General features: G+C 46.8%; 1 protein-coding gene across 1 annotated transcript in view; it reads right to left on the bottom strand.

Annotated features, from left to right (window-relative positions):
* Positions 1-13,166, bottom strand: part of SLC16A14 (solute carrier family 16 member 14) — a 33,882-nt gene extending 20,716 nt beyond the window's left edge. The window contains exons 1-2 of the mRNA XM_019445661.2: positions 12,748-13,166; positions 3,427-3,698 (exon numbers count right to left, since the gene is read on the bottom strand). Coding sequence (XP_019301206.1) covers positions 3,427-3,685 — 259 coding nt within the window. The 5' untranslated portion in view covers positions 3,686-3,698; positions 12,748-13,166. The remainder of the gene's footprint in view (positions 1-3,426; positions 3,699-12,747) is intronic.
* Between the last annotated feature and the right edge of the window lie 10,789 nt (positions 13,167-23,955).

The raw sequence follows: 23,955 nt of genomic DNA, 5'->3' as shown, positions 1-23,955 counted from the left end.
GTAAGTAACCTTTTGCAGCCAGTAGATTCCCCTAACAACATGGCTTCCACCAAGAATTATTCCAAGGACTATCACTAAGGCTGCTCTAGATACGACTGAGGTGATTACATTTTGTTAAAAATTGGGACCTTCGGCAGGAAACTGGCAAAGTCTGTGCTGGCAAAGAAGGAAACAAGAATGAAATTATTGAATTTCCCATGTGCAAGCTACTGCCCAAGAGAGAAATGGCTTTCAACTCTGTAACGTAATTCATGGGTATCTATCTATCTATTTATTTAGAGCGAGCGAGCAGGGGAGGGACAAAGTGAGAGAGAGAGAGAGAGACAGAAAGAGAGAATCCCAAGCAGTAACAGTGCAGAGCCTGACGTGGGGCTCGAACCCATGAACCATGAGACTGAAGTCAAGAGTTCGAAGCTCAACCGACTGAGTCACCCAGGCGTCCCATGGATTTGTTTTTTCTAATTTAAAAGAGAAAACCCAATATGCTTCTAATGGTTAGAAAGTGAAAACAATTTATATTTATTCACTTCAAAACCATTTTCAGTTCTCATTTCACGTAATGGCAGACAGTGTGGTGTGGCAGACACGATTTTGGAGTCCAGTGGACCAGCTTTGAAGCCTGCCTCACGCTTGTCGGCTGTTCGACCTTCAGTTAGTTGCTTAAAATCTGTGAGCATTGCATGTTCTTCCTACGTCAGATAGAGACAACGGTCTGGCTCTAGCGTTGTTGTGGGATCAAACGAGATCATATACATAAGGCGCGTTTGGCATGTAAGAAGTGCTACATAAAGGAGAGATGTTCTTTTGGGCTTCTGGCTTGGAAAACCCCCTACATATCTGCAGCCACCCCGTATCAGGCAACTTGAGATAGTGAATGGCAGTTTAAGACGATGGTAAGATAACAGACCTTTTATTTGTATAACTATGAATGTTTCTGGGTTATGATTTCCGAGGCAAAAGATATTTATCCGGCAGGCACCCACCCTTCCTGTAGAAAGGTTAGTCTACGCACTGAAATTACGCTGTCTGGAATTCACGGACTCTCCAACAGAATTCTGAATTACCTCCCAATAAAAGAGGACAATCACATCTCACCATGGCTCTGAGTTAGGTGTTCTTATTGTGAGGGTCCTATTCAAAATCATTTCCAATAATTTCAAGACTGGCTTCCATTGCTTACTTTTGTAGAACTTGTGAAACACAAAATCGTACCTAAGACAACCTTATTGGATGATTTGGAAATGGGACATTTCGTATGCTGGCTTTTTGCGGAGTCTTCTTTTTTGCGGTGGGTATGCGCTTCCTAGATTGAATCCGTAAGTGTTTTGTTCTACCCCTTAAAGATTTGTTTCTTGTAAAGATTTTATTTTTAAGTAGTCATTACACCCAGCATGGGGCTCGAACTCACAACCCCAAGGTCAAAAGTTGCATGCTCCACGGACTGAGCTGGCCAGGCACCCCTTAAAGATCTGGTTTTTAAAAAGTAAGAAAAACGGATGTTAAGTGTGCTAGAAGCACAGTTTTCCTTCTGTGACCTACTGAAAAGGCTGAATCACATCCAACACAAATGTAGCGTTGTCCCTACACTGAAGCAAACCATCCTCCATTTTTCGAATGACAGTCCTTGTTCTAATACGGCCAGTGCAGGGTTGAAGGAGTCAGTTCCTTAATGTTGCAGGCTAGACGATGTGTCCGTAATTCCCTCACACACATAATGGTGCCCTGATGTAATTTTAAGGCAAGATTAGTATTAATTCCCTTTGATAAACATGCCTACTCCACACACATCTTGAGAAATAACACTTTGTCCTTGTTTTCCATTATTAGCACTACCATGATTATTAATGTTGTTTGTATTATCCAATAACACTGTCTGAATGCCAGCCAAGATCAACAAATCTTTGAGTCGGATTCAAGCGATTAATTACCAACGTGGAGATCACTGAAAAGGGAGGCTTCCATCAAACACACAGATGCCTGTCATACCCAAACTCTCACAGAACCAGAAAAAGATTTGAGGCCATTTATGTTTCTAGTATAAAATATATTGTGAATACTTGAAACTAAGGAGAAATCTGATGTAAAAGTGTGGCTTTTACTTTCAAGAGATAAGGCAAGGGGAAGATAAGGCAAGGGGAAGAGATGCTTATTAAGTATTAGTTGAGAGTAAAAATTGTTTAGTTCCCAAAAGGAAACCCATGGGCCATAATAACATGTTACATTTATGATAATTGTCTAGCTTGGTATCTCCAACTGCCTACGGATTGCTTTCACAGATTGGTGTGCGTTCAGGTTTAACTAGAAAATATATTATTATTCCTTCCGGTTAGCTAGATCAGAAACCTTTCTAAAAGGAGCTTGGTAGATTTTTCAACAGCATAGGATTGATATCTCAAATTAAATAATTGGAACTCTGAAATAAGATTGTTGCTTGATTTTATGGTGTTTTCTCTAAATTTTTTTTCTTTTACAAATATTCGTTAAGTATTAAAGAATTAAAGTAGTTAAGTATCATCACATCTGTAATGATGTATAATGAATTACAGCAGTCAAGAAAACAGAGTTCGGGGCAAAATTTTTTAATGTTTATTTGTATTAGAGAGCGAGGCAGTGCACGAGTGGGGGAGGGGCAGAGAAAGACAGAGACAGAATCTGAAGCAGGATCCAGGCTCTGAGTTGTCGGCACAGAGCCCGATGCGGAGCTCGAACTCACCAGTTGTGAGATCATGACCTGAGCCTAAATTGGACGCTTAACTGACTGAGCCATCTAGGCGCCCTGAATGAAGCAAAATTTTTTAAATGATCAGTTTTTAAGACACTGCAACTTTTTATAATATTCAAATAGTAATATCAGACAAAATGACAAATACTGTATGATTCAACTTACATGTCATAGAGACAGAAAACAGAGTGGTGGTGGGACTGGGGAGTTAACTGTTTCACGGGTACAGAGTTTCAGTTTCGGATGATGAAAAGATTCTGGAGATGGATGGTGTTGATGAATGTACTCAGTGGCAATGAACCATATACCTAAAAGTGGCTAAACAACATTTTTTAGTTTATTTATTTATTTTGAAAGGAGGGGTGAGAGGCAGAGAGAGAGGGAGCTAGAGAATCCCAAGCAGGCTCCTCTCTATCCACGCAGAGCCTGATGTGGGGCTCAATCTCACGAACCGAGAGGTCATGACCTGAGCTGAGATCAACAGTTGGACGCTTAACCAACTGAGCCACCCAGGTGCCCCTACCTAAAGGTGGTTAAAAACGGTAAATTTGATGTTATATATATTTTGCCACCATAAAAAAAAAAAAATAGTGCCATCATTAACATCTAGTATCTAATGTTTCAACAGTATAAAAACATATTTACAGTGGAAAACTGTCAATTTATAATTATTCAGTTTTATAAGAGTTCACACACGAACGTACCCACAATCAAGGTGATGCCCATGCTGAGGGAGCTGACCCATGCAGTCAGCCCGCGGCTCTGGTGGAATTCTTCAAGCCACTCCACGTTGAGGACTCCCAGGGCCATCTGGGAGCCCATGATGAGGATGTGCACGAAGAAGGAGGAAAGAACCACCATCCAAGCCCACCCACTGTCAATGTTTGGGTGGGGCTTAAGCGTCTTCTTATCTTTGGGGTCGTCTTCAAAATCATACCCAATATCTTCATGACTTGTATACATTTTCCAAGATTTTCTGAAATACACATGACAAATAATTTCCTTGTACATCAAACCAAAAGTATCTTTATCTTCCTTGGACAGCTCTACCTCCCCTTTTGCAACCAAAGTGGCCTCATCCTATCAGACCTTCAGATTCAACTTGTCATTGTGCAGATTTGGGAACATTCCTTACTTTTTTACTGCCAAGCACTTTTGTGAAACCTGTTTCATCTTTACCATCATCCTTTATATCAGTGTTATTATCCACTTTTTAAAGAAATGGAAATAGACTCAGAGAAGGGAAATGCCTTTCCCAAGTTCTCACGGCCAGTAAGTCTGGCTACATGGAACCTAGGAATCAAACTCAGCTATTCCTGACCTTAAAGCCCATGCCTTGTGTCCACTATTGAGATGGGGACTGACAAGTGACAACAAAGATGTCACAGAAGGAAGACATCTGGCCTTAAACAGGCTTTCGGGGTAGTTTTGCCTTGGTAGGGCCCTTGGCAAAGCATCTGGTTCTCATTTTGCATGTCCAAGCGTTCCATTTGTTTGGTACAGCCAGAGTGGATTAGCCTCAGAAGACCAACTCATGTGACCCCAACTCAGGAGAGACTGGTAAACTAGAAGGCCAATTTATTATTTCTACAATGGGAGACATAGCTTTCTAATAACAGTGATACCCAGGTCTTATACACAAGACACATGTTTTTACCCATTCCGCCTACCCCTATTCCAGCATTCCCTGGGAAACTAGAAAGCTGAGCACTGAGTTAGTACAGGAAACGGACATGATGACTCATGCTCTGCATAGATACATCTCAAGATGTTTGGAGGAGAGACCTGGGGGTTGGATGGAACTAGAGGGGGGCTGTGATGCCAGGTCTGGTGAGGACTCTGGTTTCATCTTTATTTTTTAGGATGATCATTGAGGGCATGTATGAGAACTGAGGATAAAGAGTGAAAGAAGGACAGACAGAGACAGTAATCGTGGAGGTGGTGGGACAGGAGAATTGGTCTTGACCAGGAGGAGCAGTCCGTCCCCTGAGACCAGAAGAAGCAGAGGATATATGCAGATGACATGCCCAGTAGTGGTATGAGAAGTAACACCTGATGGTCTAATTCTTGGGTGAAGTAGGAAGTTAGGTCACCGGCTGACAATGAAGAGGATGGTGGTTATGAAGGCGCATCAATGTTCAGGAAAATGGAAGAGACAGGTTGCCTACAACAAGTGGCAATGACTGTCAGGGAGTCCGGAAGGGGGAGCTGAGCCCTGCAGGGCATCGCTGCAGAGTCACGGGAGTGCAGCACCAGGGACAGAGCGCTGGAAGCACCTCCCCGGAAGCTGGCAATTAGAGCATCATTGACAGTCAAGAGGGGAGAACTCTAAAACAACAAACCACTAAAAGTTGGTCTGCTTTTTATGATCACTATGTGCCTGCAAATCCAGACGACATCACTGATAAAATACTCCTCTCCTCAAAGATCTTTTGCTGGTCAAAGTTTCAAACAATTACATTTGAATTTTCTGTCTGTAAGCTTCAAATCAGCATGGTGCTGTTACTTATCCTTTCGTAGGCACTGTATCATCCAAGGGAGCTATTTCAGAGGACCCCTGGTTATACGGTTGGCCCTGACACGCAGGTGGCCCCAGTTACGCACATCTGCTTTGAGAGTAAGTTCCTATGAGTTCGGAATTGTTGGATCTCTCTGTGGCACAGAGAAGGTCTGCAGCTGCTGTGATGCCACATGTCACCACCTTCAGCAGGACGGTCGAGATGAACTGACAGCACGGTTATCGTAGAGATGAGGAACCGGAACTTGAGTTCTTCACTTCTGTCACTCTCTATGCCTACTTGGGAGATTTTATGTTGTTTCAAATGTAAAATAGCAAGTGCATGAGTGCAAGATGAAAACCTTTGTTTTGGAAAGTGAAATTTGCAGCCAATACATGAAATGTCTTACTCAATTTAAATAATGTCTTTAAAATAGACATTGATTCCCAGCAAAGAAATAGAATTAGTAATCAAAAATCTCCTCCAAAACAAGAGTCTAGGGCTGGATAGCCTTCCAGGGGAATTCTACCCCTGGAACATTTAAAGAAGAGTTAACACCTATTCTTTTGATGCTGTTCCAAAAAAAACAGAAATGGAAGGAAAACTTCCAAACTCATTCTGTGAAGCTAGCATTACCTTGATTCCAAAACCAGACAAAGACCCCACTAAAAAGGAGAACTACAGACCAATTTCCCTGATGAACATGGATGCAAAAATCCTCAACTAGATACTAGCCAACCGGATCCAACAATACATTAAAAATATTATTCACCACAACCAAGTGGGATTTATACCTGGGATGCAGGGCTGGTTCAATATCTGCATGTGATGTGATTCATCACGTCAATAAAAGAAAGGACAAGAACCACATGATCCTCTCAATAAATGCAGAGAAAGGACAAGAACCACATGATCCTCTCAAATGCAGAGAAAACATTTGACCAAAACCAGCATCCTTTCTTGATAAAAACCCTCAAGAAAGCAGGGATAGAAGGAGCATACCTCGAGATGATAAAAGCCACATATGAACGACCCAACGTTAATATCATCCTCAATGGGGAAAAACGGAGAGCTTTGCCTCTAAGGTCAGGAACACAACAGGGATGTCCACTCTCGTCACTGTTAATTCAACATGGTATTGGAAGTCTTAGCCTCAGCGATCGGACCACACAAAGGAATAAAAGGCATCAAAATGGGCCAGGAGGAAGTAAAACTTTCGCTCTTCACAGATGACATGATACTCTATATGGAAAACCCAAAAGATTCCACCAAAAAACTGCTAGAACTGATCCAGGAATTCAGCAAAGTCGCAGGATATAAAATCAACGCACAGAAATCGGTTGCATTCCTACACACCAATAATAAAGCAACAGAAAGAGATTCAAGGAATCTATCCCATTTACAATTGCACCAAAACCCATAAAATACCTAGGAATAAACCTAACCAAAGAGTTGAAGAATCTACACACTGAAACCTATAGATAGCTTATGAAAGAAATTGAAGAAGACCATGCTCCTGGATCGGAAGAGCAAATATTGTTAAAATGTCGATACTACCCAAAGCAATCTATATATTCAATGCAATCCCTATCAAAACAACACCAGCATTCTTCACAGAGCTAGAACAAACAATCCTAAAATTTGTATGGAACCAGAAAAGACCCCGAATAGCCAAAGCAATCTTGAAAAAGAAAACCAAAGCTGGAGGCATCACAATTCCGGACTTGAAGATATATTACAAAGCTGTAATCATCAAGACTGTATGGTACTGGCACAAAAGCAGACACTCAGATCAATGGAACAGAACAGAGAACCCAGAAACGGACCCACAAATGTATGGGTCCACAACTAATCTTTGACAAAGCAGGAAAGAATATCCAGTGGAATAAAGACAGTCTCTTCAGCAAGTGGTGCTGGGAAAACTGGACAGCAGCATGAGGAAAAGTGAACCTGGACCACTTTCTTACACCAGACACAAAAATAAACTCAAAATGGATGAAAGACCTAAATGTAAGACAGGAAGCTGTCAAAATGCTCAAGAAGAAAGCAGGCAAAAACCTCTTCGATCTTGGCCACAGCAACTTCTTACTCAACACGTCTCCGGAGGCAAGGGAAACAAAAGCAAAAATGAACTACTGGGACCTCATCAAAATAAAAATCTTCTGCACAGCGAAGGAAACAATCAGCAAAACTAAAAGGCAACCAAAGGAATGGGAGAAGATATTTGCAAATGACATATCAGATAAAGGGTTAGTATCCAAAATCTATAAAGAACTTATCAAACTCAACACCCAAAAAACAATCCAGTGAAGAAAGGGGCAAAAGACATGAATAGACACTTCTCCAAAGAAGACATCCAGATGGCCAACCGACACATGAAAAAATGCTCAACATCAGGGAAATACAAATCAAAACCACAATGAGATACCACCTCACACCTGTCAGAATGGCTAACATGAACAATTCAGGCAACGATGGATGTTGGCAAGGATGCGGAGAAAGAGGATCTCTTTTGCACTGCTGGTGGGAATGCAAGCTGGTGCAGCCACTCCGGAAAGCAGGATGGGGGTTCCTCAAAAAAATAAAACTAGAACTACCCTACGACCCAGCAATTGCACTACTAGGCATTTATCCAAGGGATACAAGTGTGCTGTTTTGAAGGGACACATGCATCCCAATGTTTATAGCAGCACTATCGACAACAGCCAAACAGCATGGAAAGAGCCCAAGTGCCCATCGATGGATGAATGGATAAAGAAGATGTGGTATACAGATACAATGGAGTATTACTTGGCAATCAAAAAGAATGAAATCTTGCCATTCGCAACTGTGTGGATGGAGCGAGAGGGTATTATGCTAAGCGAAATCAGTCAGTCAGAGAAAGACAAATATCCTATGACTTCACTCATATGAGGACTTTAAGATACAAAACAGATGAACATAAGGGAAGAGAAGTAAAAATAGAAAAACAGGGAGGGGGACAAAACGTAAGAGAACAAACAGGGTTCCTGGAGGGGTTGCGGGAGGGGGGATGGGCCAAATGGGTAAGGGGCACTAAGGAATCTACTCCTGAAATCATTGTTGCACTATATGCTACCTTGGATGTAAATTAAATAATTAATTAATTAATTAATTAAAAAAATAAAAAAACAGACATCGATTCATTTTCAACTGATTATTTTATTTACTATTTTTTTTTTAATTTTAACGTTTATTTATTATTAAGAGACAGAATGTGAACAGGGGAGGGGCAGAGAGAGAGGGAGACACAGAACCGGAAGCAGGCTCCAGGCTCTGAGCTGTGAGCACAGAGCCCGACACGGGGCTTGAACTCACAAACTGCAAGATCATGACCTGAGCCGAAGTCGGACGCTTAACCGACTGAGCCACCCAGGCGCCCCTATTTTATTATTTTTTTAAAGATTTATTTATTTAGGTAATCTCTACACCCAACGTGGGGTTCAAACTCATGACCCAAGATAAAAAGAGTCGCTCTTTGCTCTACCTACTGAGCCAGCCACGTGCCCCTCAATTAACTGTTTTAAAACAGAAGAAAAAATAAGGAAATAATGATCATTATGAACCACACCACATGGATATTACTAACTGTTCTGCTGTAACGGACGAAGGAGGAGCGAACGATAATCCTAAATACACACGGAATCCCTTCAATTGTGGGGCTCTCTCAGCAGTGTCCTGGTGTGGACAGGGTGGTGGGGACGGAGAAGTAGGTTGTGGTGGACCACACACTGCCCACAGTTTCCTTCTCTACACCCCAGAGATAAGAGTTGTTTTTACCTTTTTTAAAGGCTCTATGGTCCATGAAACTTAAAATACTCACTCTCTGGACCTTTATAGGAAAAGCTGGCTGCTCGCCAGACTGGGGCTTTGGTTCTGGCTAAGAATTTTTTGGGAAGAAGTGGGTGTTGGGAAACCAAGGATGCCAGTGGAAGAACAGCTTCATGGATCTGTCCTGGGGCTCATCTTGACTTTCCTTTTCCCTCACATCCCGTTCTCATTATTATTTTTATCTTTTAAGTGATCCCAGGTCTTAAACACCCATCCAATTCTCAACCACAACACTTCCTGCCCACATTATTCCTCTCTGCCTGGGTCCTTTTTCTTCTCCTCATTTTGCAGACAGCTGGGAGGGATAAAATGCTATCTTGCTATGTGATTTCTGCCACCTGGTCCCCTGGTCCCTGCTCCCCTCTCCCCACCTTTGACCTGTGCGCTCCAGCCCTGAGAAAGCACCTCCCTGACCTTGGCACAGTCTCTCAACCTTCAGGACATGACCTTCTCTTCATCTGACTTTTGGGGACCCACTTCTCTCCTTCGAACCTCCTGTTCCTCTACTGTTCCTCCAAGATTCACCTAAATTATAAGAGCCAAACCTTGATATGGTGAGAGAAAAATGTGGAGGGAGGTTGTTCTTTGGCTGATGGTCTTAAAGTAATTTTCCTCCTTTTAATTTATCTCGTTGGTTAAAAAAAAATCACAATAAACACATATTAACTTTATGGTAACAAAATAAAAGTCCCTCTCTCTATCTTCTAACCATGATAAACATTATCTGGGATCAGCTGTAGATTAGTGGCTGACTGTAAAAGAGAAAGCAGATGATTCGGGAGCCACTTCCCCTGGGGAGTCTAGTCTGCCACTACCCTGCTCTCCCTGCAGCGAGAGGATGGTAAGTGATGAGGCAGTCCTTGCTTCCCAAAGCTCAGAGGCCAGAAGAGAGCCGCCCTGGCAGAAGGCCCAGCAGATAAACCTACAAAGGTATCAGAAGGGGTGTTGGGTGGCTGTCTTCCCTCTGTCCCCGCTACCTGTATGCAGGATCTCAGGGGGCCAGAAAGAGAAGAATCAGGTGGCCTGACAAGGGGTGCGACTGGCCTAGATGAGGACTAACACCCTCGTTTTCAATCTGGGGGATAATGCTCAGCCCTGTCCAGGAAGCCAAAACAACCTGGCATTTCCCAAAAGTCCGTTTGCATCAACGACAAAGCTTGAAATAATGATACAACAAGAGTTGTAGTTTTTCACCCCATGACTTGAAACAGTAAGCATTTTCCTAAGCAACGGTAAGAACTTTAGAGTCTTACTGAATTATTAATTTTATGGGTTAAGAGATGCAGTTGCCATTGAGCTGCTCTCAACATTTCCAGTTTATTTGTTCATAAATAAATGACACTGAGTAGCATTTAATTGCCAAGTTTTATTCAAGAGACGTAAGGGTGCATGTGGTGTTAGTGTCAAATAGAGAGCACTGGTGGGGGGTGAGGGGCCAAAACGAAGTCCTATTCAGTCCTCAGGAGGTCCCTAAAGGAATTACCAGGCAACAGAGTCATCTGAGTTTCATATCCTAATCTCTCCGTTAGTAATTCCTGTTTTGACTAATCACAGTTAACCTACTGTCCGACCACGTTAACTAAAACAAACAAAAGACAACAGAAAAACGTATTTCTATTTCCCTCCACCCCCAAGTTTGCTTTAAGCATTTATATCATTATAGGATACAAAATAACCATTTGAGTATTATAATCCTAGTCTACAGCCAGTGAGAGAGAGAGAGAGAGAGAGAGAGAGAGAGGGAGAGAGGGAGAATGAACTGGGGAAGGTTCTGGACCACCCTGTCTCCCAGGCTCCCCGTCTTTCTACACCACATGGCCTTCAAGCTCTCCTACCTTGTCCACATCCTGACACATGCATAAAACAACATGCATGGGGCACACTGGGGTAAACGGAGGCATAGAGTGTGGGGCTTCCTCTAAGGATCAACATGAAAGATGGAACCCATCCTAGGCTGGCCTGCTGGAAGGTCAGCATACAACATGAGGGCCTTGAAACGAAGAAGGTGAAGGCAGGCAGTGGGAAGATATGGGACCAATAGTCAACCTTCCATTTGCCCCCAATGTGAGTTCACAAATGGTGAAGAATTAATCATAAACGTAGGGAAGGCTATGAAAATGGAGGCCAGCTACATATATGTGTGTTCACAGGTTGAGGTGAAAACAATTTACAGCCAGCTGGACTGTATCAGAGATTAAAACAATTCCATTTTCTACAACTCTGTTACGGGAGTAAGTTTTATAAGCAAGTCTTTCGCTTTTAATTTGGCTTCTGTGATGATGTTAGCATGCAGTGAGTTCTGTATAAGCGACAAGCAAAGGGGACAGCGCCCCGTTAAAACGGAAATTACAACCTTCCGGAAAGGTGGACAGAGCATGATGGTGCGTGCCCCTCCAATTGGGCTCTTAGGGATTCTTCGCCCTCTAGACCTGGTGTGCACAGTAACTCTTGGGCCTTTAGGGGGCGCACTTGAGCCCAACAGGCTGAAGAGGTTTGGGGCTGAGACGGTTGGGGAGCTGGGCGAGTGCAGAGAGGGCGGCGCAGAAGAAATGGAAACTTTCAGCGTGGGTTCGCGCTGTCCTGGGGAGAACTAAACATATAAATGCCTTTTATGGGCCAGGGGCTGTGCTAGGTGGCTTCTCCACACCGATCCTGTCCGGTTGGCATCAATGTCCCCATTTCACAGATGAGGAAACTGAGCCTATTTGTCGATGGTGGGGGGGGGGGGGGAGGATGAAGCTTAGAGATCAAACTAGCAGGTAGTGGAGCCAGGACTGCGGGTTTCCAAAACCTGTTTTATCCACCCCACCATCTGTCTCTGTCCCTGTCTCTCTGCCTGCCACACACACACACACACACACACACACACACACGTCAGACAAGGCGAAAAGGAATCTTTCTAATCCTTGACAATAATCCTCGCTCACCCTTGCTAATTAACCCGAATCAACTTTTCCGCGGAAAGAAAAAGGGTTAATTGGTAAGCAGGGTTCAGCTCCTTCAACATCGCCAACGGCCTCGGCGGCGTTTGGCCCGGTGATGGCCGCGCCGGGCCCCTCGCCCCGTCGCCCCGTCTCCCCCAGCCCCCTTTCCTCCCCACGGAGGGGGACTAGCACCTGCGCGCCCCGCTCGGGGGCTCCTCGTTCGCCCCGCGCCCCCCGCGCCCCGAGACCCCCATCCCGCGCAGCCGCGTCCAGCGGCGGGCTCGGAACCCGCCAGCTCCGCGGGGAAGCGGGCCGAGCGCAGTCCCGGCCGCCCGCGCGGGGACGCATCCCCGAACGTCCCCCGGCCGCAGCCCCCGGTCCCCCTCTCCGCTCCGCCACTGCCGGGTTCGAGTCCCACGGTGGCCTCGAGGAGGCGGGAGCGGGGCCGGGCCGGAGTGCAGGGGGCCCCGTGCGCCCTGCCGGACGCGCGCGGGGCCCTGGCCGCAGGGGGGAGCGAGGCGCGCGTCCCCGCGCTCCGCCCGGGTCCGCGGCCCCCCGCCCGCCTCGCGGTGGCCTCGCCCTCAGCTCGCGACCCCGCGCCTCGGAGCAGCCCTGCCCGCGACACCCCCCCCCCCCCCCGCAGCCTTCCCGGCCCGGCCCCGGGCCTGCGCCGCGCCTCGCCGAGGTCCCCGGGGTGCAGCGGTCCCCCGCAGTCCAGGGTGCCCCCGGTGCGGCGCGGCCTCGGGACACTCACCGCCCGCAGCCCGCGGGGCTGCGGCCTCACTCGGCTCCCGGCCCGGATCCGCGAACTTGCAGTTTTCCTCGGAGCCCCCTGAGCGGCTGGGCGTAGAGATTTGTTGCAATGTCGCCCAGCATCCTGGATGGAGATGCCGGGGGCTGCGGCTCGGCTCTCCGGCCGGCTCCGTGCGCTCGGCGCCCGGCGCCCGGGCTCCTCTGCCGCTCGCTGCCAGGCCAGGTGAGCGTGTCGTGGAGCTCCGAGCTCCAGGCCTCAGTCCGTGTGGCTTTAAAAAGGGTACGTTTGGAGGTGTCCGAACCTAACTCGGGCTTTCTTCCAATCGGTGCAATTTCAAATCTCCACGCTCGTTCATTCCTATACCGGCTAATTCTGGTTTGGCAGGAAAAAATTGCAGTCACCTCACGTGCACACTCTTGTGGCCGGTTGAAGTTTATAGCTTTGGCTGAGGCTCGCGAATGCTCTGCACATTTATAATCGGAGGAAAGGGTTGGAAGCCTGACCCAACACGCCCGTGGGAGAAGTACCTTCCCTTTCACCGAGAGAGCGGAGAATCGAGGAAGAAAGCCCTCACCCAAGTCTGGGCCGCAAAATATGGCAGTTTGTGGATGGAAGAGTAGAGCAGGTCTCGCAGGGTTCTTGGCCAAAGAGGACTGAAAATCCCTAATTCTTTGCCCCATTGCGGGTCCCGTCCTCACCGCTCTTTCTCCAGGATCTGCCCTTCTTGTCTGCTACACGTTCAAGGGCACCAGGCACACATTTCATTTCACGTGTGTGTACCCTGTTGCCAACACAATTCTTCGCCGGTGGGAAGTTTGCAGTATTTGTTAAGAGAATGTGAATCAATGAAGCCAGTGCTGTTTTACCCTCCCCCGGAGGACTTTGTAGGCGTTTTCTATTGCTGTTGTAATAAATTACCACAACTTTAGTGGCTGAAAACACAAGTCTATGATCTTCCAGTTCTGGAGGTCAGAAGTCTGAGTGGGTCTTACCGGGGCAAAATCAAGGTGTGGACCCAGTTCTGTTCCTTCTGGCAGCCCTAGGGAAGAGCCGGGAGGTTCAGAGGGTGCCACATTCCTTGGCTCCAGGCCACATTCTGTCTTCAAAGGCAACAGCAATGCATCATGCTATCACATCACCCTCTGTCCCCCCTCCTCGGCTTTTAAGGGCTCTTGGGATTGCATTGGGCTTCCCCGGTGGTAATTGGATTACTGGATAATCCAAATCGTCTCCCTGTTTTAAGGTCAGCTGATTAACAATCTTAATGCCACTTGCCACCTTAATTCCTCTTCCGCTACGTCAGGTGCCGTGTTCACTGGTTCTAGGGTTTAGGACGCGGACGTCTTTGCGGGACCATTATTCTGTCTACCACAGATTTCCTTCTTCTTTCCTTTGTCTCTTGTTTCATTTTCTTATTGTTGCAAAAAAGAATATTCGCATGTATTTCACATCGCCGTTTCTTATATCGAATCTTGACTAGAAAATAATTGAGAACACTGTGAGAAATTATGGCTAACCGAGGACGTTTTGATGAGGCACTAGGCTTATGCGTTCCAAATGTTTTAAATTGCTGATCAGAACATGAGCCAACCGGATGGCTTGTGTGGTACTTTGGGCTGTCCTCAGATAGCACTCACTTCAAGCAGGCTGTTGCCAGCGTGTCAAGATTGGGAAGTACCTCAAGGGCAGGTGACCTGTCTTGTTTGAAAAGAGATCTGTGAGATTTTTAAGTCTGTTTTTTTTTTCCCCTCTGAGACCGTATACGTTTATTGAGGTCTAAGTGATGCAGTATGAGCTGTACGTATTTAAATGTGCAATTTGATGGGTTTTAGCCTAAGTCTGGGGAACCGTATCATCTCACTCTAATAACTCCAGGATTTTCCTTGTGCCCTTGGTAATCCAGGCCTCACCCTGTCCCCACATCCCAGGCAACCTGTCATCTGTTTTCCGAGGAGCTTCTACTCTGGACCATGTGTCGTTCACATCTGGGATGCCCAAAGAAGGTTTTGCTTTTCTTTCTGTTTCCAGCTTTACTGACGTATAATTGACGAATAAAAGTGTGTGTGTTGTAAGCGTACAATGTGATGACTTATACACCATGTACATTGTGAAATGGTTGCCTCAATCAAGTTAATGAACGCATCCATCCCTTCACGTAGTTACCTTTTCCTCTGTGGTGAGGGGAAGAGAGAGAGGGGGAGAGAGAGAATCCCGAGCAGCAGGCCCAATGTGGGGCTCGAACTCACAAAGCCAGAGGTCAGGACCTGAGCCAAAACCAAGAGTCGGACGCTTAACCGACTGAATCACCCAGGCTCCCCTCTCTTGGTTTTAATCATACATTCAACTGATTTCATAACTCCACATTGGAGTTGGGGTGGAAATAAGCACTTGGACATTCTGTGACTTAATTTTGGTGGCTTAATGGTGTGAATTACTCATAGATTGGGAAAGAAAATCAGCTTTTAGGGAAGTCGCTAGCACAAAATATTGAAGGTTTTGACGCAGACACTACATCGTTGGCCCCGGGGACGTTGTTCCGTCCATCCCTCGGGGTGGAAGGCAGCCCTACCCACACCCCTCCAGGTTTACGGCGAGGAGACTCTGATGGTTCCTTTTGTGTCAGCCTGACCAACAAGTGTGGTGAGGGCGTGGAGACGTCAGAACCCTCGCATCTGTTGGTGGGAATGTAACATAGCGTAGCTGCCGCGGAAGAGTGTGGCCGTCCCTCCAACGTTTAAGCAAGGAATCACCAAATGGCTCCGCGGTCCACGCCTCCGTATACACCCCAGAGTGAGGAGAACATATGTCCGTGCGCAAACTTGGGCTTGGATGTTCACAGCAGCATTATTCATAACAGAGGTGGAAACAACCCAAATGACTATCAGCTGATGAATGGCTACATGAAATGCGTGAAATCTGTCAAATGGAACGTCATTCAGTAATAAAAAGAAGCACTAACACCTGTCACCACACGGACGCGTCTCGAAAATGTTAAGCAGAAGAGGCGAGTCACAAAAGATTACATGTTGTCTGGTTCCATTTATAGGGAATGTCCAGAATGGGCACCGCTGCAGAGAGAGAAAGTGGGTTAGTGGTTGCCTCGGGCTGGAGATGTTGGGGAGGAGGAAATGGAGAGCGTCTGCTGATGGGGACAGTGCTCCTTGTGGGGGCAGGGAGGGATGAAACCATTCTAAAAGTGATTTTGGTGATGGTTGTGCAAGACTGTGTATAAAACTAAAGACTGTTGAATTGTAAAAACAAAACCCAAAACCAGTAAAAAAAAAAAAAAAAATCCCCCTCCCCCAAACTGACTAGAGTGGGCCATATATAAACCAGTGTTGGGGAAGGTCATGGAAAAGACGTGACCGTGACTTGACCCGTGACCGGGACCTGGACACTCAGAGGCTCCCCACCCCTGCACCTGTCCTTGGAATGCGGGGTCCACTTGCCTTTCCCATTCCCAGAGGTGCTCCAAGGACAAAACCTTGAGATGGCGATGTGGTGTTGAGAACACCTGCCTGGGAAATGTGACCCAACCTAGTTAAGGTCTCTATCTAAACTTTTAAGATGTGGTGGGTGGTACAGGGACCCACTTGCCTTTCTGGTGCCCAGGACAAGCCTCATATGTAAGTTCCCTTGCTCCTTAAAGCCGCCATCTACAACCTGGAGTGGCCTGCCTCTTTCTTTGGTCTCTCCCTGCTCTCTGAGGGCAGGCGGTGGGGTGGGGGGGGCTAGTTTCAGGTTTTACCAGGGAAGCTCCCAGAAGATCTATGAACCAATTGGAGAGCCAGCCAAGGAGACCAGAGAAATGGGCCTTGGGAAAAGGCTCTTAGGGGGGAATCTGGAGTGGGCCAGGGACCTCTGTGCGGGGAGGAGTGGCCTGTATGTCAGGTGCTCGTGGACTGCCAAGTGAGTACAGGGGCGCCCCGAAAACCCCAGCTGGTCTAATGCGCTTGTCGGAGGCACTGCGCAGAGCACACTGGGATGAGGAAGAGAAACGCGTGGCTGTGCGGTGGGCTGGCCTCTACTGCGGGCAGTTCAACCGGCCCCTGGCTAGTGGCTGAAGCTCGAGTCAGGAAGTTAGAAGAAGGGCTCCGGTTAGAGAAGGATGTTCAAGTGCCCGCAACTCTGTTGGTTTTGGGGTGGGAAAGCAGGATCCTAAATTAGACACCCCGGTGTGCCTTTCTTCAAAGCTAGGAGGGCGCAAGGTGTCACGGATTCAGGTCCGGGCACTTATGACAGAGCCAGGTGAGGACACTGAGGGTTGGAATCTCTGAGAAAGTGATGGAAATGAGGAAGGGGAGGTCATGGTGAGTGACAGGAAAACAGAGGAAATCCCCTGTGCCTTCTGACCCCTAAAACAAAGGACAATTAAAAAAAAATTTTTTTTAATGTTTGTTTATTTCTGAGAGAGGGAGAGAAACAGAGCGTGAGTGGGGGAAGGGCAGACAGAGAGAGAGAGAGAGAGAGAGACACAGAATCCAAAGCAGGCTCCAGGCTCCGAGCTGTCAGCACAGAGCCCGACGTGGGGTCGAACCCACAGATCATGACCTGAGCTGAAGTCAGACGCTTAGCCGACTGAACCGACTCTCATCAGATCTTTCACCATGGCCATTTTGAAGTCTTTTGCATTGCAGACGATTGTTTTACTCTGATGCTTTGGCAAAAGTGCTTCGTCTTCAAGGAAATTCATGGAAAAGGCTTTGACAGTTTCTGATAACTAAGATAATGTGCCTTCACATGGGAGCAACAACGGTGAGCCTTTCAAGTGCTTTTTGAAGGCTACCTGCCTGGCCCCCAGATACGTCATGGGATGGTAGCTGGACACTTGTCCCTGTTCTCTTTCCCCACATCAGTGAAATGGGCTCATTACATTGCTGACACAATGTTAACATATAAAGACTTGCCTGTGTTGCAGGACAGAGGCTTTATTGGAGCGCCTGTGAAGCAGAGAATGAGCAGTGAACCCACAGACAAATCCAGGCCTGGGTACCACCATAAGGTGTTGAGAGTCATCTGGTTGGGGAAGACCCCCCCTTGTCCCCAAAGCTGTGATTGATAAGGTGCAAGCTTATCCAGCCCCTGAGAATGTGAAAGAGGTACATGCTTTTGTAGGAATTTGGGGTGTCAGAGAACTCTCATTCCCCACCTGGCACAGTGCCTCCGTCCCTTCTGCCACCTGGCAAAGAAAGGACATATATGGGACTGGGGATCAGACCTATAAGCCACCTTTGAGAAGGCAAAAACAAACAGAAACAGCAAAAAAGCCTGATGAAACACATTGACACTCTGGGCATCCCTCAAGTTAGAGTTAGATGTGTTAGTGACCCCAGGAGGGATGGTCAGACACTGTGGCAGAGACAACAAAGTGGTGGGGGGCCCTAGGATTTTGGTTCCAGCTCTGGAAGGAGGCAGAAGCCCAATGTCCTCCCGCAGAGCAGTGGATGCGGTGTTCCTCTGGGTGAAGCCTCTCTCACAGCAGCCAGTAGGCTGAGCTCAGAGCATGTCTGCCTGGTGATTACTCATGAGTCCTGGAAAGACTTTTGGTACATCTGTAAGAGCCTAAGGCAGCCCTCGCTGTTTTTCATGTCCCAGCTCATGAGGCACTGACACTCAGGGCAATTAGGAAGCTGATGACCTGGCAAGAGTCAGAGCCCTAGTCGATGCAGCAGATTGGGTGCAGAGAAAAGAATGGCCACCACAGTGCCCAAATAAAATGGCGTTTTGCCAAGGATGCTGGATTGCTTTTAAAGGATAGTGACTTGGTTAATGCAGGAACAGCATGTTCCGTATGTTCTGAATAATGCCCAGGGCAAATACCAGAAGAATCTGGGGCCACTCGCCGGAGTTCCCAGCCAGGGAGGGATTGGCGAATTGATTATGGTGGTCCCTTCCCTCTGAATGAGCGTTCTAAATATGCCTTGGTTTGTAGGGACAACTACATCTGGCCTGCCTCCAACTTTCCCTGTTGCCATGCAAACCAAGCTGCCACTGTCAGGGGACTAGAGAAACTGAGTACTCTGTACAAGTACCCTCGTTGAATAGATGGCAGTCAGGGAGCACCTGTTAAGGGTCATGGTGGGCAGACTGGGCAATAAAACGTGACACTGAATGGAGATTCTAACTCCCCCCCTAACCCACTAACAGCGGAGGAGGTAGAAAGAACAAATGGAATATTAGAGTAGCAGAAGAAACTGTTACCAGGTAAAACCACCTTGGCCGAGTGGACTAAAGTATTGTCCCAGGCTGAAATACATTCAAATGACCAACCAATAGGGCCTATTGTCCCACATGCCAGGCTAGGGACCTCTGCCGAGGCATCTAACACAAGAAAGGCATCCGACACGGTGGAGGCGGGGAAGTCAGACAGCCGTTGCCTGACTCTCCCCGAGATCGAGCCGCTCTGACGCTGAGAACACCAAGCCCAGCACACCTGGAAAGGAGTCATCGACTGAAATTTGCATTGGGATGTGCTACTGGGACAGTGAGTTAGGGACGGTGAATGAGGTTGCACCCCTGGGTGGTGGTGGGGTGGAGTACTCGATCTCCCTTGGGATCCCATTGTCCTGAAGCGAGCCGGACCTGTGAAAATGTACCGTGTGCAAAACGGAACACCCGCCATCAAGAGAGGGGAAGAAGGGGGCGTCCTGTCCCCAGTGCATCGCCTCGTGCGCTGTCTCCCCTGGCCAACACATCTAGTATGTGCAGCCAGGTCACCTTTCCCAATCGGCCAACCTCCCTCTCCTCAAGGGCAGATGGGCATATTCTGTCTTTCACTGGTATGATCGTTTGACAGTGTCTCTGTTCCCTTCACTGGCTTGGAAAATGTCACAGCTTATACCAAAGTCCTTATTAAGTTTACCTGGCAAGACTCAACAAAGCCTGTCCTTACTGAACACTGAAATGTCCCTGAGGAGAAAGCTGTCCTCCAAAATAGAATGGCCTTAGCCATTACTACAAGGAGGCACTGGTGTCATTATCCAGACAGAAAGTTGTGTGTTCGTACCTGATGAGTCGGCTACCGTATCATTTTTATTAAATCACACGGGGACTCAAGTGAACGCCAAGCTTAGGAGACTTGATACATCAGTGGTTCGGACCCTGGGGCTCTTAGTCGAAAAGGTTGTCACCGATTTTGGGAATCCTTGCCTTGATCTGGGTTTTCCCTCACACGCGCTGTATCGTTGCTGTGGGATCTGCCTCCTGCAGCCAGGCGGACGACAAATGAGCCAAGGTCAGCCACCTGGTGGACCGCTCAGTGCCACTGCAGAAGAGGGGCACGTATGAATTGTAAGAGCTGGTCACGACAAGGGGTGGAGAGTTGGGGAGGTCATCGAGGAGATGAGACGACCCGTCGATCCGTGAGCTGGACCTGGGCACTCGGAGACCCCTCATCCCCTCCCCTGTCCTTGAAATGTGGGTTCTGCTTGCTTTTCCCACTCCCAGAGGCTGCTCTGAGGACACAGCCTTCAGACAGTAGGTGGTGTTGAGAACACCTGCACAGTATACGTGACTGAACCCAGTTAAAGCCTCCGTATAAACGTCTACGATTTGGCGGGCTATGTACCTAAAGTCCAAGATACAATTAATTAAATAACTCTGTTCTTTAAGTACCTTCTTTAACCTCATCTTCAGCAACAATATCCATGGAATCATGGTTGTGACGTCCTAGTAATATATTTGTCTAATGCATATCATTGGAAAAGCCTACTGATTTAAATTAAGACAAATTTTTTTTTTAGCTTTATCCCGAGAGAGACAGAGAGAGCATGAATGGGGGAGGGGCAGAGAGAGGGAGAGAGACAGAGAATCCCAAGCAAGCTTCGTTCTGTCGGCACAGAGCCCAACGCGGGGCTTGAACTCACAAAACCGTGAGACCATGTCCTGAGCTGAAACCAAGAGTTGGACGCTTAACCGACTGAGCGACCCAGGCGCCCCTAAAAGCCTAATTATTTTAAAGCTCGTCAGCCTGTGTCTTGCTCTGTGTTTCCTGCAACACCCCCCTTTTCTCTCACTGTCCGCACATACCTGTCTGATATGACAGGCAGAGCCCAGTGTTTGCCTCAAGGTCTGGTTCACGAGCCAGAAGGCCATTTGCTTTTCCAAGAGGGTGTTATAAGCAAGGACGTGAGAACAATCCCAAGCGCTCAGGGCGGAATTTTCTTCCTGATGTAGGACATCCTCGGACACTTGATCCCAAAGCACCACCACGGCCTGTGCCCCAGGTGGTTTCAAGCTTACCTTTACCATGAATTCAAGTTCAAGAACAGATCAGAGTGAAATGTAGCAAAATCAGCAACATGTTTCTGTCTTTACATTAGTCTTCCAATTTTCTTGCATTTTCCTTTCTGATAAAAATAATCAATATCCTTATGAAGTAGCATGGGATTCCGTAAGAGTAGAAGCTCTAAAAATGCCAGTGCTGCCACTAACTTGGAAATTAAACACTTTCTCACGCGTGTGTCTTAAAAGAAGTAATGCTCAGTTCGTGGGCATTGTATGATAGTTTTGTTGGTTAATATCATTACCCGAGTTTTAAAGACTTCTGTGAAATCAGTGATGTTAGTAAGCACATCATTAAACATTTTTCTTGCAGCTATAGTTTTTCTTCTTTTATTCAATATCCGTTGTCCTGAATAGTTGCTTGTAGATCAAATCTTATTTTAAATGCTCTCAGGGCGTTCACTAATGGAAATGCCCAATGAATCCTTCTGAGGTTAGAAGAACACTCATATGCTGATGTATTTACGTACCGACTTCATTGTTTTATAGGTTCAGATTTAAACTTTGTTATTTCCCTTAAAGCAGAGTATACTTGTAACTTCTACTATTTTAAAAATATTCTCAGTGTTTAAAAACGGATCATTGTCATTAAACATTCATGCTCTGTGCTCAAAAGTCAACTCCACATCATATTCCTTTGAGAAGGTCACTAATGAATAGGACTGAATCTGGGACTCCAGGAACCCAGATGAGAAAGACCTAGCATTTTCTCTTGTCAGTCATGACCTCAGCCTTTATTTGCAGGAGCAAATGTTTCCGATGAAACCGGGTGAAGCGATGAGATGGATGCTGTGATCCGAAGAGGAAAAGAGTTTGGATGGGAGCACTTGACATTCCCTACTTGTGGGACAAGTGTGTTCTCCAGGAAGTGACACAAACTGCTGTAGGACAATGTGTCTTTTAAGGGAGAATCAGTAGCAGGTTCTTTTACTTTACATAGGAGGAAGATGGCTCTTTGTTCTACAATTCTGTTTTCTGTTGTTGTTGTTGTTGTTGTTTTTAACATCCCTTTATTTTTGAGAGATAGAGTGTGAGCGGGAAAGGGGCAGGGGGTGAGGGAGACACAGAATCTGAAGCAGGCTCCAGGCTCTGAGCTGTCAGCACAGAGCCCGACGCAGGGCTCAAACTCACGAACTGTGAGATCATGACTTGCGTCGAGTTCGGACGCTTAACCGACTGAGCCACGGGCACCCCCTTTGACTCTGTTTTTTATGATCACTTTCAGTGGATTTCTTTTGCTTCTACCCCTGTACCTTCCAGCTGGACAGACAAACCTAGGAAACCCATTAGCGAGAGGTCAGGATAGGCTGCACCTCTTCAGCCCGTTGTGGCAGTGTTTGTGGACCTCTTCGTTCTGTCCTACCATTGGGCCTTTCTCCACTCTCTTTTCTGCCTGACTCTTGCTCATGTTGACTTGACCTTCTGTCTGAGGTTTCCAGTTTTCCTCGTCACCTTGATGGCAAACTGGACCTCCAGTGCTCTCTCTCTGGGACACCAGTGGATCTTCTAGCCCCAGATGGTTTCTGTAACCTTGCTCAGCAGGCCAGTCCCCCAGCTGGGCCTACATAGGCTCCTCTGTGAGAGAAGATCAGTTGATTTCAATATATTGTGAAGGCCAGAGGCCAGCATTAGGAAACTCCTAGGACTGTGTAACGAGTGATTATGAAAAGCAAAGAGCTATCCTCTTCCTGGATGCAAGGCAGCAGAAATGTGTGCCAGAAGCCAAGAGCACACAGTGCTTAGGTATTTAGGTTGTGAGGTCAGCCAGACCTGAGCTGGACCCTGTTCTTCCCTTCGGTGTTTATGTGGCCTGGTCATTGGCCCTAGAGTAGATGTGATGACAGGGCCGCATCAAAGGGTTATTGTGAAGGTTAAGTAGGATAATGCGTGCAAAGCACGTACTTCGCATGTAAGTAGGGGACTTCATTTTAACATAGTGAAAATGGTGTCGTCTAGATCCATTCCATTTCAGAGAGAAAATGGCCTTATAGTGGCACTTTTGAGAGGCAACATAAAATAGTGGTTAAGAGCATAAACCCTACAGGGGCGCCTGGGTGGCTCAGTTGGTTAAGTGTCTGACTCCTGACCTCAGCTCAGGTCATGAGCTCGCGGTTTGTGGGATCGAGCCCCACATTGGGTTCTGTGCTGATTGTGGAGCCTGCTTGGGATTCTGTCTCTCTCTTTCTCTCTCAAAATAAATAAATAAACATCAAAAAAAAAAAATCCATAAACTCTGGGACCTTATTGCCTGGATCCAAATCCCAATATTCACTTTTATTTTTTTAACCTCTTAATGAGGTTACTTAGCTTATTTATAGCTCAGTGTCATCTTCTGTAAAATGGAAAGAAGAAGGAGAAGGAGAAGGAACAGAAAGGGAAGAAGAAGAAGAAGAAGAAGAAGAAGAAGAAGAAGAAGAAGAAGAAGGGGAAGGAAAGAACAGGAAGGGGAAGAAGGAGGATGAAGAAAGAGTTGGAGGAGGAGAAGAAAGGGGAGAGTGAGGAGGAGAAGAAGGTGGTGTCTTTCTCGGGTTGTTGTGAGGTGTAAATGATTTAGAGCATATAAAGTCAAGTGACATCTGGCTCCCAATGTGAGGCACTGAGAAAGAGGGAGCATTCCTTCTGTGAGACTCTTTTTTTTTTTTTTTATTTTTTAATGTTTGTTTATTTTTGAAAGAAAGAGTGACAGAGCATGAGCAGGGGAGGGGCAGAGAGGGCGGGAGACACAGAATCCGAAGCAGGCTCCAGGCTCCGAGCTGTCAGCACAGAGCCCGACGCGGGGCTCGAACTCCCAGAGTGTGAGATCATGACCTGAGCCGAAGTCGGACGCTTAACCGACTGAGCCACCCAGGCGCCCCCCTTCCGTGAGACTCTTGACAGAAAATACATAAGCTAAGTCTCGTCATGAGGAAACATCAGACAAACCCG

This window comes from Panthera pardus, unplaced genomic scaffold (genome assembly GCF_024362965.1).
Source record: "Panthera pardus isolate Hobbes unplaced genomic scaffold, ASM2436296v1 HiC_scaffold_10, whole genome shotgun sequence".
Taxonomy (NCBI): Eukaryota; Metazoa; Chordata; class Mammalia; order Carnivora; family Felidae; genus Panthera; species Panthera pardus.
Note: the sequence above shows the minus strand (reverse complement) of the source record. Positions and strands in the feature narration are given on the sequence as shown.